We start from the raw sequence: 15,630 nt of genomic DNA, 5'->3' as shown, positions 1-15,630 counted from the left end.
GATGAGAAAGCCTCTCCCCAAGTCCCCCAGCTCTGTTTCTTCCCAGGAATGCGTGTCAGTGGAATTAAGGAGGTCAGAATCAGAATCAGAATTCCTTTATTTATCCTCGAGGGGAAATTCTTTTTTGTGCAGACATTGCACTTGCAATGTTCCTGACCAAGAAAAGAAAGTGAAAAATATAAAATAGGATAAAAACTAAAATAGGTATATCTATTTCTGAGGCGACTCTATCTTCTGAGTCGCCTCAGAAGATAGAGGCGACTTTGGCCCTTTCTGTACACTGTGTCCATGTTCTTGCACCAGTCCTGTTTGTGGCCCAAGTACATCCTCTAAGTGCTCTTCCACCACCTCCCCAATGACCCCATTGGTAGAGGTCACTGGAGCCTCAGTCAGAGCCTTAGACAAAGATGCATAACAACAGTGATAATAACAGTATTATTGGAATGACAATGACATTAACAATAATAATTTTGATGACACGATCCATGAGAACCTGACAGACAAGAAAGCACAAAGACTCCAGGGAAGAAGTCAAATTAGTGGAATGCATTGATGGGACATGAATGAAATCTCTCGGGAGCGAGTGGGCAAAACAGGAGGCAGGACAGTGAGGAACAGTTAATCCAAAAAAATTCAAGTTTGGCATTATGAGCAAAAACTGGCCTGATGTGAGTACCGTGTGGAGAGACAGAACAATCCGGCAAACGTGGAGAGTGAAAACCAGCAGGTAGGTATTGATTGAAGGTGCGGTAGAGGAGGTGACTGGCAAACAACAAAGACCCGCCCAGGGCTGCTCCGGATAGGTTCAGCCAGGAGAGGAGACTGACAGGCAAGAACAGGTACGAGAGAGAGAGAGAGAAGGGGAGGGAGAGAGTGGGGAAAAGAGCACAAAGCAAAAAACCAAACAGCCAGAACACTAATCCTAACACCTGCCTTCCTAAAGGCTTTCTTCCACAAAGTTTCTATGAAAAAAGCACGTAATATTATAGTATATAAAAGCAATAATGACTATCCAAAGTGTAAGCGTGGTATTCAGAAGACTCGGGTTGCTGTCTTGTCAGTTTAGCAGCAGCAAAACACTGAAACTCAAACACTCTTCAGGCCCTTGTGCTTCTTGTGCGTACAGAAACAAAAATAAAAATTGAATTCCATACACTCCAAGTCAGACCCAACAAAAAGAAAATACTGTATGCTGTATTAATATGAACGTTATTGTAGCAACAGAGAAAACCACAAAAGTTAGAACAACAGCACCACGTTATTCTGGTTGTTGTTCTCAGTATGTCATGGAAAACGATAAACACAGCTTCCTGTTTTTTTAATTGCATAAAAAAATCGGTTTCTCGTTGTCAGCAGCATTAGACCATTAGTACATATGTGTGAGTGACAGTGTGTGCATATGTGTTGGATAATAAGTGAATGCATTTACAATTGAGTCAATATTTGTGTATTTGCCTGCATCCTTAATTCAGAGACCACACACACACACACACACACGGCGGTATCATCCACCTAAAACACTTCCCCTCCAAAAATCACTCACACTCTCTGCCTCCATTACCGCCATCTGTCAGACCCACTACTCCCCTCAACCGACAGTCTCCTCCTCTGTGTCAGTACTGCCAGGTCGCTGGTGGGTTTGGCTCTCGTCATCAGCATGCTCCCCATGTGAAGAGGCCCTTGTATGTTGGTGCCTTGTCTCTGGAGTGCCTGCAGACAGAGGCCTCATAGAGAGGACCTTTGATTGGAGGACATTAGGGCGCTCCAGTAGCACACATGTTAGCATCACAGCACGGGGAGCGAACTGTACATGTTATTATTAAATTACTTTAACGTATTTCATGCTTTAGAGTCAGTCATTATAATCAAAGTGTAATGATCCTGCAGAGAAAATGAACCATAATTTGCATTTAGTTTTAATCACTGTGTTTGTGATAAATGTGCAGAGATGACTTTCAAAGCGCAGAGCACTGATTTACTGGCAGGGTGCTGAGTGTTTACTTTGGGAAAAGGCAAACAACCTGACAGTTTGCTCATCACATGCTTTTTCTTTTTACTCCTGTTTTTTAGCCATATACCTGTCTCACAGTATAAATCCATGTCTCTTCTGTAGAGTTTATGCCAGTGGATTCTGAGTGTGAAGAAGAACTACAGGAAGAATGTGGCTTATCACAACTGGAGACATGCCTTCAACACAGCTCAGAGCATGTTCGCTCTCCTCAAGTCAGGACGCTTACAGGTCAGTGTAGTCAATTGCTGGTTAGGATGAGCTGATTTGTTAAATTGTCTTTCACTGTTTGAATACCATACACCCATTTATTTTACATGATTCAGTTCATTATCTACAAGTATATCACTGATTTCCTACCTCCCAGGCAGCATTAAACAATTCATCTCCTTTTTGTCAGAGTCACTCTTGATAATGCACTCAAGCACACTTTGCATACAAATCAGCCTAAAAGCCTATAGTGTGTTTTGGAAAATGGATGGCAGTAATGTTAAATTTACATGATTTGTAGCTTATGTTCCAAATTTTTGACCTATAATGATGTAATGGATGGTTAAAATGTTTCAAAGGATCTCCTACACCACCACTGAATACTACTCAAAAACTTCAGAAAATATTGGGAACTATGTGCATAAAACATTGGGAACTATCTGCAGCTACAGTCTAGAAATATTCCTGACAGCCATACTGGAGGCCCTTCGTTCAGCTCTGTTGTAAAAGCTGTTGTGTCGTATGCAGGGATAGCGTTGCTGTCCACTCCAGGCTCCACGCTGCCAACAGTGTGTGGAGACATACAGCACTGTGTATACACAGCTATGAGGCTTTTGCTTGGTCTGATTGTGGCAATAGACTGTCATCTGTTTACCAGCTGCATAAGTTTGTATGTGTTTTTTCATTTTCATCCTGTCCTCATCTACTCATCCGACAGAATAAGCTCAGCGATCTGGAGGTCTTGGCTCTGATGATCGCAACTCTCAGCCATGACCTGGACCACAGAGGAGTCAACAACTCCTACATACAGAGGTACAACAATTGTATATGCATGTGTACAGCAATTGTACATGCTTGCGTGGGAGTGTGCTCTATTCATTCTGTGTGTGTGTGTGTGTGTGTGTGTGTGTGTGTGTTTGTTTCCAGGAGCGACCACCCACTGGCCCAGCTCTACTGCCACTCCACCATGGAGCATCACCACTTCGACCACTGCCTCATGATTCTCAACAGCCCCGTAGGTGTACACTATTTACATACACAGGAAGATGTCTGATCAAGCCCTGTTTCTATTTTTTTTTTTTTTTTGCACCATCTCTTCATCTACCAGCTACCAAACACACATCCGTGTGTTAGCATCCACATACTGAAGTCCAACTTTTACTTTCATTTTGGCTCCACCCATTCCTAAGAAGAATATCTGTCTCTCTAGCTGCTAATTGCTCCACTATGTTCACCAACTAGCCCTAGTTTGTCTGCCATGTAGCCATGTAATGTACAGTGGGTGTATCTGAGCTTTCACAGCGCTCTGCCTCTGTTAGAAACAAGGTTGGTGAGTTGGTGGAAGTGAATCTAAAACAGCAAAAACAATCAAAACAATATAATGTGTTGTATTACACATAAATTCCCTGAAAGTCAGAAGTCTCAGTGTTCTTAAACACAGCATGCATTTTTTGATCCGGTTGGAGCTAGAGACTGTGTAAATGTAACCCGATTAGTGTATATCAGACAAACCACGTAGACACATTTAAATAAATACAAAAGAATGTCACAAATATTTTTCGTAGAGGTGTATGGAATTTATTGATCAGTTGTTTAAACATTGCTACCCATTGTTACCCTTACTGGTGAGCAGCAAAACTACCAGTCGGTTATTAAGCTAATTATTATTCTATCAGTGTCCATGTGGGAACCAAATTGTCTCTTCACACCCAGATTTTTATTGTCTCACAGTTTTGCAAAACATGACATTAGTTGCCCTTTCACAGATGCAGCTGATTCAGTATGCAGCAGCTGAGCCCTTGGTGGCAATCAAGAAGCTCCATTTCCTCTCGTCTCCTGGTGTCCCTAACATAGCTCCCTGCCAGCCTCAAAAATGATTTCAAAATCTTCACAGTCTGTAAAGGTCTTTGTCGTCTTGCACATTACATAGTAGGTCTCAGATCTGATGGGGTCCTACAACAGCAACTACTTGTGTATGTTTCAGATTCCAGTTGAACGTTAGACATGCCTTTTCCATTGCAGGGGCCAGAATCCACTGTCAGTATAAAAGCTTGTTACTGAAGATTTAAGCATATTAAGGATATTTCCGTGAGATTCCCATTTAAAATAATTAAGAATGAATAACTAAATAACTTTGATTAGGTTAGTGTAATTGCATATTTCCTCCTTTTAAATTGCAGGAATGCTACTAACTGAACACATTTTGTATGCACAATGTTTCCTGGCAACTGAAGTCCTTTCTAGCTAAGACATATCTTAGAAACTAGTAACTCGGGAAAGACTTAATACATAAATATAAAAAATGAGTTTACAAATGGCTGGCAAAGCTTCGTTCAGGTGTGTGTAGTGGTAGCTACATTTTTGTGTATTTTTGTAAATGGATGAACCAGACTTTACATAACAACGATGTGTGCCACTTGTCCTCAAGGTTGTCCTCAATCTGGATTACTTTCTGCACAGAGACAAAATGGCTGTTTACAGGAACCTGATGTTGTTGCCTTCTTATTGCAGGATTTTTCTTGTATATTATACCAATAATTATGCTCATTTTCCATTTGCTAGCCCACCACGGAACAATCTGACAGCCCAATAAAATACATTGACTTACAGCCTGCCCTGATCTTTATGGTCTCAAAACAAACTCTAAATAGTCTCCCAACTCCTCAGCAGCACTTAACGCTGCAGCTGTTGGACACATTCAGATGCAAGCACACACAGAGAGACATGCATTTTACTGTGTCACATACAGGCTGATCAGCATTAATGCAAATTCACCCTCATAAGAGCACTTGAAATGGAAAGGACAGAATAATGTGTGAACTCATATGCTAATAAACACTCATGACATGTGGACTTCATTCAGTTTTTTGGTTTTTTGTCTCTTTGCAATCTAATGTTGTCATGGCAACCCCTTGCTGCCCTACCACACATTATCAATACACAGCATCTTCTCCTTAGGGGGTTGCTATCTAACTCTGTGCACACACACGCTGTCAAAATGTTATGTATGTACTCTGTGTTAGTGTAAATCATCAAAATACAGAGCTGCCCCTGCACTTTTATAATTGTTTCTACTCTTTCTTTCTCTATCTGTTCCTCTCTCTCCAGGGAAACCAAATCCTTAGTGGTCTCTCCCTGGATGAGTACAAAGCCACTCTGAAGATGATCGAGAGGGCTATTCTGGCCACTGACCTAGCCCTGTACATGAAGTAGGTACCAAATGTCAAGCGCAGATGGAAATCTGACTGGAGAGGGTTAGAGAGGTGGAAGATAGAAGAAGAAAAGTCAATTTGGGAAGAGGGAAGAGAAGTGAGGCTATTTTTGAGTATTTTTGATTGGCATCATTACATTCAATCAACCCTTCACAAAACAGTTTCAGTTTAATCTTAAGTGTACAAAATTGTGTCCATCTTGTCATTCCAGGATACTAACAATGTCTTTATTAAATCTCACTTACAGTACTACACAGTAGACCTTTATAGTGTCTATATTTTCTGTAATTTAAGACTGTGTCGTTTGTAAGGAATTTGGAGGCTTCAGTGATTGTTCATGGCTCAGGTCAAGTGTGATTACTTGCAGCTAGGGGTGGGTGACCCGAAGGCATCCACAATCTATTTTTCAGGCAAATATTCTGTCCACCGAAAAATGATTTCTAATTTCTTAAGTTTTATTTCGTTGTTTTTCCCCAAAAATGTTAACACAAGTGGACTAAAGCTGTGTTTTTAGGAGGGGGGAACATTTTGTCTAAATTTGCCACATATAACTATTTACTTTTATCAGACTGTCATCATGACAGAGCCCTACAATATATTGTTCTCACTGCCTTTTTTCACCTTCTTTTATTCATCTGCCTCCCATCCATCTTTCGGCATAGACACAACATAGGCACAGGAGCATAATAAATGGTAAAGTGCCAGTACGTGGATAAATATCGGCTCTCGCTATGTGTGTGTTGTCAGGAGGCGTGGTGAGTTCTTTGAGCTCACGAAGAACAATCAGTTTGTTTGGGAGGACGAACATCACAGAGACTTACTGAGGTGAGTACCAATCTTGCAAAACGATCGAATGTAAAACACCATACAAGTACACAAACAATAGGACGCTGTTTTGATTTTGAAGGAAAAATATTTTGAAATATGCTCCTTTGCTTTCTTTCCAAGAGAGAAAAAAAAACAATACCAATCTGCCACTATTTTAATTATTGATTACTGTATTTCATTAACAATTTGTGTGTGACATCTGTGACATCTTCAAATTGGGTCTGTTCAACCAACAGTCCAAAACTCAAAGATTCTTCATTTCATAAATCATTATCATAAATATGAAACATAAACAGTAAATCCCTACATTTAAGAAGCTAGAACCAGCAAATGTTGGTTCTAGATGATCCCGATTAATGGATTATCAAAACAGCTGGCGACTCATTTTATTTAAAATTGATTCGTTCATTGCTACTAATTGTAGCAGCTCTACTCAAGTCTGTGTGTTAAATACAGAGCTGGAGTCAGGATGTGGTTAGCCTAGCTTAGCATAAGACTTGAAGCAGAGGGAAACAGCTAGCCTTGCTCCAAGATTAGAGGGGAACCAAAAACCGGAGTATCGTCACAATGTGTATTTTAAGAAAAAGTACTGACAGGCCAAACGATGCGTGGCTCGTTGAGACCATGGAGAAACACTTTTGATCTTGGTGGAAGTAGCCAGGAATAGGACAGTCTGGACTTCCCTGCTGAGACTGTTGCCCCCATGACCCGGACCTGAATAAGCGGCAGAAAACAAGACCAGGCGAGACTAACACTGTAATAGCAAAGTTAAAATATCTTCTCATATCACTCTCATAAAGAATCCAAATAATCCTCAATTGTGCAAGTCAGCTGTTCTTTATGAAATAGCAAATAATCATAAACAGTAGTACTGAGAAAATTACTTGAATTACTTTACTTTTAGTTAGTTAGGTTTAGTTTCAACCAACACAATTACTTGAATTTTCAATTCAGTTCAATTCAATTTTATTTAAAGTGCCAATTCATAACACAGTTATCTCAAGACACTGAAAGGTTATGCATTTCATTTGCTGGAAACTGAGATACAGTTAGTGATTTTAAACACACAAGACAGACTCATAAACACACTCACAATGGTCGGATATGATTACTATTTCCAAATATTTTTGCGGTATGACTGTGATTATCAGTGTTTGTCGATTTACCTTCAATTTCAGATCAATGCTGATGACTGCATGTGACATCTCAGCCATCACCAAGCCCTGGCCTGTGCAAAAAAGGGTATAAAAAAATATCCCATTTGTCTGTGTTAGTTGTACAGCACCTTTTCAGCTTTCTGTGGTATGGATTATTCTTTTTCTTCCCTTACTTACTAGTTTATCTAGGACATATGACAATTTGGTTTTTCTAAATCCTAAGCCACACATTGATATTCATCCTTCTTACAATTTTTACTTTCACTTATTTCATCCTATGTAATGCCAGAAATACAAGCAGAAACATAATCACAGAAACAGAAATTTATGCACTGTTTTTTGCATGTGTGTGTGTGTGTGTATGGGGGGATTGCATATTGAGAGGACACAGAGTTACATTAGCATTATTTAGTAAGTCCAATATTTACTCTCCTTTTAGCTCTGTTTTGGTATGGTATTAATTCCTGATTAAAAATAAGTCAGGTAGCATGCAATGGGTTTTGAGAACATTAGTGGAACTTTAAATTAAAGTAGTCTGGTACAGTAAACTAATCCCTCAAAGGCAAATTCTCGGTAAAATAACAGAGGATCCACTCTCTGTTGGCTGAAACAGGCCACACCATCAACAGTGATGTCTCAGCAGGTGTTTTGGCTTTGAAACTAATGAGACGCACCTGCTGTGCCTTTGCTGATTGGGCCGTGACCCAAAGTGTAACATGTTTAACAGTTTCTACCTGTAAAGAGAAGTGCAGCATCTGTTCTTCATACGTTCGTCTCTATTTCATCTTTGATTCTGACATTTCACTCTGTTTACTTCTTAACACTCTCTCCCTCTACCTTTTTCTTTTGCATTCACTCACACACACACACACACACACACACTTATCAATGTTCTTTCTGTATTTCACCGCTGTCTCTGTTTTCATCTCCCCGCTGTCTTACATTATTCTGCATCTCATTAGGAACCACAGGGACAGTGGAGAGAAGTTCAGACAGGCACTCATTCCATTTGTGTGTTTTGTGTGTGCGCTTGTGTGTGTTGATAAGTGAGGACTCATTAATAAGAACAGCTGTGCCCCTGTCCTCAGATGACTCATCTAAAAAACAGGGCATCTTGGCCTTTGCAGTTTTTTCTATAGGATTTTATCTTTACTTTAGTTTACCTTCTTTTTTATCAGATGAAATTTTAAGCTTCATTTTCCTTGAGTTAAACCTTTAATGATTTAAACCTTTAATGGTTTAACTCAACCTTAATAACTTTAGTCCATTGGGTGTCTTGAGTGCACAACAGATCAGAGTAGGATACAATTGTTTTTGGCCACTTGGTGGCAGCACAGCAAACATTAAACACAATGTTATTAATTTGATTCAGTTCAGTTTATTTATATAGTGCCAAATCACAGTTCTCTCAGCCCCACTTGATTTTATCTTGGTTTTGATTTAGGTTGCCTTAAATGATCATTGACCACAACAGTTTTACTTGCTTGACCATACTTTTCATGAACTTATATTTCAAGTGTGTACAAGGATCCTCCAAAATCAGCAGTTTGAAATCAGAATCAGAATTCCTTTATTTATCCCTGGAGGGAAATTCTTGAAATGATTTCAAAAATCCAGTAGTGGGTCTTCTTTTGACAAGTTATTTTGACATGGAGCTAAGTTGCTCCAAAAAACACGAGTGTTACATGAGGGTAAGTAAGACAAAGTTACTTATCCCCACTAGTTAACATTTGCTGCATCCTTAGTGTCGGTGTTGGTCAGCTCAATCAACGTGGCTTTAACATATACACATAGAGCAGTGGTTCTTAACCTTGTGGAGGTACCGAACCCCACCAGTTTCATATGCGCATTAACCGAACCATTCTTTAGTGAAAAATAAAATATGATTTTTTTCAAATTCAAGACATAGGCATATGTTTTTTTCTACTGAGTGCGCTAAATTCCCCGCAGCACTGATTGGCCAAGCAATGTAATGTGATCATCTGCTGCCAGTGATGGCCAAGCGGGGCGTGTCATCACGAATTGACACGATGAGTCAGGTGTGTCTTGACCTCTGCGGAGGCTCCGCCGAACCCCTGAGACCGACTCATCGAACCCCTAGGGTTCGATAGAACCCAGGTTAAGAACCACTGACATAGAGTGATGCCGATTAGAGCCCAAGCCTGACTGCCACTCTTTTAGCGGCCCTCTCCCTCTTCTTACTCAATTTTACTTTTTCTTATTGACTTGCTTTTATACCTGTCCTTTCATTAACATTGCATCTTTTTGTTTTCCTGTTTGTTCAAGCTGTCCTTACCTTCTATATATACATATTTAGTCTTGTTCTTTTCCACTAGTTTCTTAATGTTACAGTTTGACCGTGCTGACTCTGGCAAAAGGAGAAGTATGTCTTCTCTGTGGTAGGGTGTACCGATCTCTTAATAAAAATCAGCCTCCTAGGATGTTCATTTAAATGCTTCCACTGAAATTCAAACTGCCATAGATATCAGCCAATAACAGAGCAGCATTTGATTAGCTTAAATGTCATACACCCTCCTGAGACAGAGCCATGTCCAAATCAAACCAAGGACTTTACAATGATGTTGACAGAGAGAATTGTTGGAAAATACATTTGAAACAAAAGTGTTAATATATTATATATATATCAAGAGCTTATATTTTATTTTTGTCATGTTCTTTGTTGTTCATAAGCTGATAGTTCATTGAATTTTCAACACCTCTGCTTTAAGTTAAAGACTCTACAGTATCTATAGTGAGCACTTCATTTTTTTGCCAAGATAATCCATTCACCCTAGAGTTGTGTTATATCAACACATTGATTAGCAGACCACAGGTGCATTTCATCAGTGACAATTTTAATGCACAGGGATACCATGACAAGATCCTGTGGTCTGATCTTGGGTCATTCATCCACCATCTCATGTCACAAGGACCTGTACACAATTCCCAGAAGCTGAAAATATTCCAGAAACACATCTGTAACCCTAATGTGAAAGTCATAGTTCAAGCTAAAGGATTATCTCGGTAAAGGAGAAGTGCTCGTTAACAGGGGTCTTAAATATGTGCTTAAAAGCTCAGAGAAATGTCCTGTGTGCAGAAAAGAAGTCTTAAATATTTACGGGAGAGAAAATGAGAGCAAAAACAAAAGTATTACATTTATATTTTTGTTGAGTGTATATGAACTCACCAGTGTCTTCTCTTGCAGATTGCAGAGCTGGTAGCAACTGAGTTCTTCGAACAGGGGGACAAAGAAAGACGCGAGCTGAACATTGAACCCAGCGTAAGTGCAATGTGTCACACCAGTAAACAAATGACCAAAAACTATAGGTGCACCAATTGCAATTTTCTTGGCCGATTCCCATTTCCGATTTTTTCTGGAAGTGTGACCTGCCCATACTGATTCCTGCCAATTCTGATTTCCTTTCTAAGAACTGTAATTGACAGCATATACAAATAAAAATCAGCTTTTCTTCAATGCAAAATTTTACTTTCATAATAGAAGAAATTATTAAACAATTTCCTCTCGAAATAAAGCAAGTGGAAAGAGCTACAAACTGAAAATGAACTGTACACCCAACTTTATCTGACATATTTTACTTTCGCCTAATTAACAAAAGCAGGTGCAACACAAACTAAATCTGGTTCAGTCATGGTGAGGAGCTTGTTAGCTCGCCACTGTGCGAAAAACGGACCGGCTTGGAATCGGATATGGGAGACTGGTTTGTGGTCAGGACCTAGAACGTCAAAAGCCGGCCAATTCCAGTCCCTGGCGGGTCATTCAGTGCATCTGTACCAAAAACGTTCTTGCTCTTTTCATGGATAATTGTTTTTCTATCATTCCACTGTAGGACTTGATGAATCGCGAGAAAAGGGATAAGATTCCCAGCATGCAGGTGTCCTTTATTGACGCCATCTGCACCCAGTTATACGAGGTATTTCAACCAGTTTAACTCACGACAACTGCTGAACCGCCTGAACCACTGTACTAACTGAATAACTTAAAAAGGCACACATTATGATGAAGTGTGTGGAAATGCGAGAGATGCTAAATGATGTGTCTTTCTGTCACAGACCTTGGCTGGCATGTCAGAGTACTGCTCCCCATTGCTAGAAGGATGTCAGAAAAACCGGCAGCATTGGAAACATTTGGCTGAGGAGTGTGAGAAAGGACTGGTCAACGGCTTGGTGTGATCCCAATACCAGTTTAGTTTCAACCAACACAAATTTCCAGGGGTTGCCCTGTGCAAACTGGTCTCACAAAATTTGATGAAATTTGCATGTTACTTTAAAGGACAACTAGCATGCTTTATGCATGGAAAGTGCCCCAAAAATTAATTTCCCTTGTAAGAAAAGATTACGTAGTGAAAAACAAAACAATGTTTTTTGCATCTTTTTTCTCTGTAATAATAAGGTTGTACTCACCAAGTTAATTGATTGGGGAAAGCAGCACCATCACTGAGTAAGATTTTGCTTATGCTGTTATAGACCAAAGACCATTAGAATCCATCAGAATTTTAAATTTTCTACAAGGCACAAAAGTAGTCTAAAAAGTCTAAAAGAAATACCCCACAATCTATTTCTGAAGATATAAAACAGAAAATAAAAAGAAATAAAACATGAAATAAATAAAAAGAGTAGTGAGGAATTATTATCTTTGAGGTACATGGTCATTGTTAATTTAACCCTAAATAAAGTACTTTGGATAATCTGGTTCTCCCTTGCAAGCTGGGTCCTGCTCAAAATTTCTTCCTGTTAAAAGGGAGTTTTTCCTTGCCACTGTCTGCTTGCTCGGGGGTTCAGGCTCTGGGTTTCTGTAAAGCACCTAGTGACAATTTTGATTGTCTAAGGTGCTATATAAATAAATAAATTGAATTGAAATTAATCTGAACATCTAACAGCTCATTGCTTACTCAGCTGGACTTTGTTGTAGGCGGCTGCAATACCACCACGTTCCCAGATTTCCGCAGTAACTTAAGTGAGTACAAAACAAGACCCAGAACAAAACATCCCCTAAAGTAAAACCTTAAACAATTTTGTATTATTGTAATTTAACTGTTAGCTAATTGCCATGATAAACAAGTGAGAATGATGAGCAATTTTATGTTCACATGTGACCCATGCTTCAGGGACTGTGCTCATTTCGTCAAGCTTCGTGAGACTAATTTTTCTGTAGTCACCATTCTTTCATGGCTTTCACTCACCAGAGAAAATAACAGACTCAGTACTAAGCTATATTTATTACCATAGCCATTTTTATTTTTTTTTTTGCACAGAGTGGCTTTCATCTTGATGTCTCACTTCCATTATCTCTCACAGGTAGTGAAATTTAGGACACTGAATGGTAAGACATACATCCCTGGGGATCAGCACCATTACAGCGTGATGCAGATATTGTATTTATTATATCCTTACAGTGTCACAATAATCTGATAAGCTTGTTAAATGTGTCTTTGTTCACAGCACACACACTAAAAGGGTTTGTCTTTTGTAACAATTTTTCACTCACTGTCTTAACTATTGCATATTTATTTTGTTTTATATATTTATTAGAGTTTATATATTGTAAGGTCATCCCTTTATCAAGAGCACACGATTCTTTCTAAAGAAAATGTAGTTTTCATATTTTTTAAAAAAAAAAAATCCCACCTTTGCTTGTTTGAAGGACCTTTCTTAGAATGAACTTTTTCAGATGACATTTGGAAATGGACTGTATTGTGTTTTCTTTTCTTTTCTTTTCTTTTCCAAAATGTAAGAGCCAAAGACTAGGCCTGCAATCTCAAAGGGAAATGAGCCTAGATTTTTCACTGCCTCGTTGTGGAAAAAAAAAAAAACGTTTTAATTGTCCACATTCCATTTTTATAACTGAACCGACCAAAGTTTGCATTAATTGTGGACAACCTGACCAAACTCTGTTTTGATTTACTATTCTCACGTCACTTACAATAGAATATAACCAAACTTTGCTAGAAACCAATCGATATGATGGCATTGGGGTTCATCTTGCTCTGGTACACTCTGTTCTGCCACATAAATTAAAATGTGACTTGGCTGATGTCATTGATCTGATTGAAGTGATGTGCAAGAAAGTTTATACTTTTACTGCAAAGCCTGACCACTGAACAACATTTGATAAGAAGTTCTCTCCATATGACATAATTCAGACTGAATACATGCAGGCTGTATGGGTATATGCTGATGTAATTCTATAAAGGTTAAAACCACGCTGTCTGATGATTTAAACTTATTGCATTACAGTTGTAGGGACACATGGCCAAATATTTTAGCCCATACAATAATGGTCAGAACCATTGCCTTGATAAATCCAAGGGATCACCACCACCACGAGATACAAACCTGTAAATCAAACCAAAATATAAATACAAACCTAGAAAAATCCATCCAATGAAACTGCTGGAGAAACAAAATTGTTCTGGGTAGGAGTGTCATCTTAAATTTAAGTTCAGTACCATGTCTGAGTTTGAGGACCATTACCAGCAGGCCTGGGAACTCCAATGGAATGGAACAGTTTAAGGGTAGGGCCAAACCACTTTGTGCCACACTATTTTCTAACCTAAACATGTTAAGGGGAACTAGTAATACACACGAAATCAGTACAAATTAACAAATAACTTCTCGATTTATGTGATCTTAATACAAGTGATTTCTTCCTTTTTTTTCCCAATTTTTCCATTTTGACTCTCACAAATAGTTGCTGGTTAGCATTTGCAAAATACATGAAAAAGAATTATCCATCTACAGTGGTAATAATAGCAAGAACTCACTGATAACTGTGCTGTATTCAGAGCTTAATAAGATATTTAGGGGCTAATGAAATGCATTTAACAGAAAGTCATTGGCTCTGTACTGACCAACGTCTCCACCCCATCCACACATTGTAGAGCTGGTAGCTCAGCAACACACACACACACACACACACACACACAGAGGTACCGACAATGACTGTGTTTCAAGGAAGTAATAAGGCTTCTAGTGACTGCCAAAGCTTGCCCTTCCAGTCTTACAGTAGACAGGTTAGTTCTGACTACCAGATAGTCCCAGATAGTCCCAGATAGCACAAGCAAACAAGCAAAAATTGCCTTTAGATTCTAAAACAATATATTTTGTCATCCAATACTTTGCTTTGCAGCAACGTGGTAGGAGAAACAAATTATGGGGTTGGGGGGGTGGTCAAAAACACTGAAAAATAGTCAAAAACTGGATGCAAAATTATTTAAATCAGGTAATATAAATGAGACCAGACATCAACACCAGCTTTTGGTGTATGATAATTTTCGGTTGCACACACAGACCTGCAATGAGAGAACATTGCTTCATCGTCACAAACCTAAAGATGTTGGGAACCACTGCCATGCAGAACAGTACAACAGTAGGTTTCTGCACACCTGCATGCAAACTCACTCAACAACCACTATTAACATGTTCTGCAGGAAAACATGAACCCCCAGATGAACCAGTGAATCTGCTTAGTGGTAAGCAGCAAATGGCTTCTTCTGGACGCTTACCAATGGACAACACCGTGGTTGTGGATATTCATACATTTTCTTCTTCATAAGATGTTGAGTCCTAACAAGGATGAAGGTTTATTATAATGAAGAAGCTGGTTTTCTTGCACTTCCACATCCAGTTACTTTTAGGCTTGAGGAAAATGTGTGACACGTAATAACACCGAGTATTGCAATGATGATACAACTTGTGATAAACAAATACTGTGCACATATTAGCTCCTCTCTCCTTTTTCAGCCATCATGCTAACCTTGCAGTCACAACCAAACCGACACCAGTAAACCTGAAGGTAGCTAACAGCTAGCTTGGGCTTCATCTGATCCGCCAAATATTTGCATGCCGAGTGTGAATGAATGGCACACATAAATAAAATGATTTTTATTGTTGTGTTTTGCAATGTGTTTATAATGCATGCTCATATCGCCATGATGACAAAAGTACGAGCACAAACCACTTCTCACAACAAATTTTAGTACTTAAGTAACAGGTGCCACCTGCATTTTTATTAACAGCAACAGGCTTGACAACTCCATCTTAACTAAAGCACATTTATAGACGTACATGCTCAGAAGGTTCATTTGTATCTGTGGGTGTGTTTTGTACTTTGAATAAGTTTCCAGGACTTCAATACATGTGCCTGCTGATTGATCTTTCCGGGGGGGGGGGGTTGTTTTGTTTTTTATTTCCTTAC

General features: G+C 39.1%; 1 protein-coding gene across 5 annotated transcripts in view; it reads left to right on the top strand.

The window, feature by feature from the left end:
* pde5ab (phosphodiesterase 5A, cGMP-specific, b) overlaps nucleotides 1–13,481 on the top strand; it is a 71,082-nt gene extending 57,601 nt beyond the window's left edge. For all 5 annotated transcript variants that reach the window (XM_046380375.1, XM_046380376.1, XM_046380374.1 and 2 more), the window contains 9 exons: nucleotides 2,114–2,239; nucleotides 2,937–3,031; nucleotides 3,146–3,233; nucleotides 5,327–5,427; nucleotides 6,178–6,255; nucleotides 7,437–7,500; nucleotides 10,621–10,695; nucleotides 11,264–11,347; nucleotides 11,487–13,481. In XM_046380375.1, coding sequence (XP_046236331.1) covers nucleotides 2,114–2,239; nucleotides 2,937–3,031; nucleotides 3,146–3,233; nucleotides 5,327–5,427; nucleotides 6,178–6,255; nucleotides 7,437–7,500; nucleotides 10,621–10,695; nucleotides 11,264–11,347; nucleotides 11,487–11,606 — 831 coding nt within the window. In that variant the 3' untranslated portion in view covers nucleotides 11,607–13,481. The remainder of the gene's footprint in view (nucleotides 1–2,113; nucleotides 2,240–2,936; nucleotides 3,032–3,145; nucleotides 3,234–5,326; nucleotides 5,428–6,177; nucleotides 6,256–7,436; nucleotides 7,501–10,620; nucleotides 10,696–11,263; nucleotides 11,348–11,486) is intronic.
* Nucleotides 13,482–15,630: the final 2,149 nt, after the last annotated feature.

The sequence above is a fragment of the Scatophagus argus genome, chromosome 23 (genome assembly GCF_020382885.2).
Source record: "Scatophagus argus isolate fScaArg1 chromosome 23, fScaArg1.pri, whole genome shotgun sequence".
Classification (NCBI taxonomy): Eukaryota; Metazoa; Chordata; class Actinopteri; family Scatophagidae; genus Scatophagus; species Scatophagus argus.
This window is presented reverse-complemented; position numbering and strand designations above follow the sequence as displayed.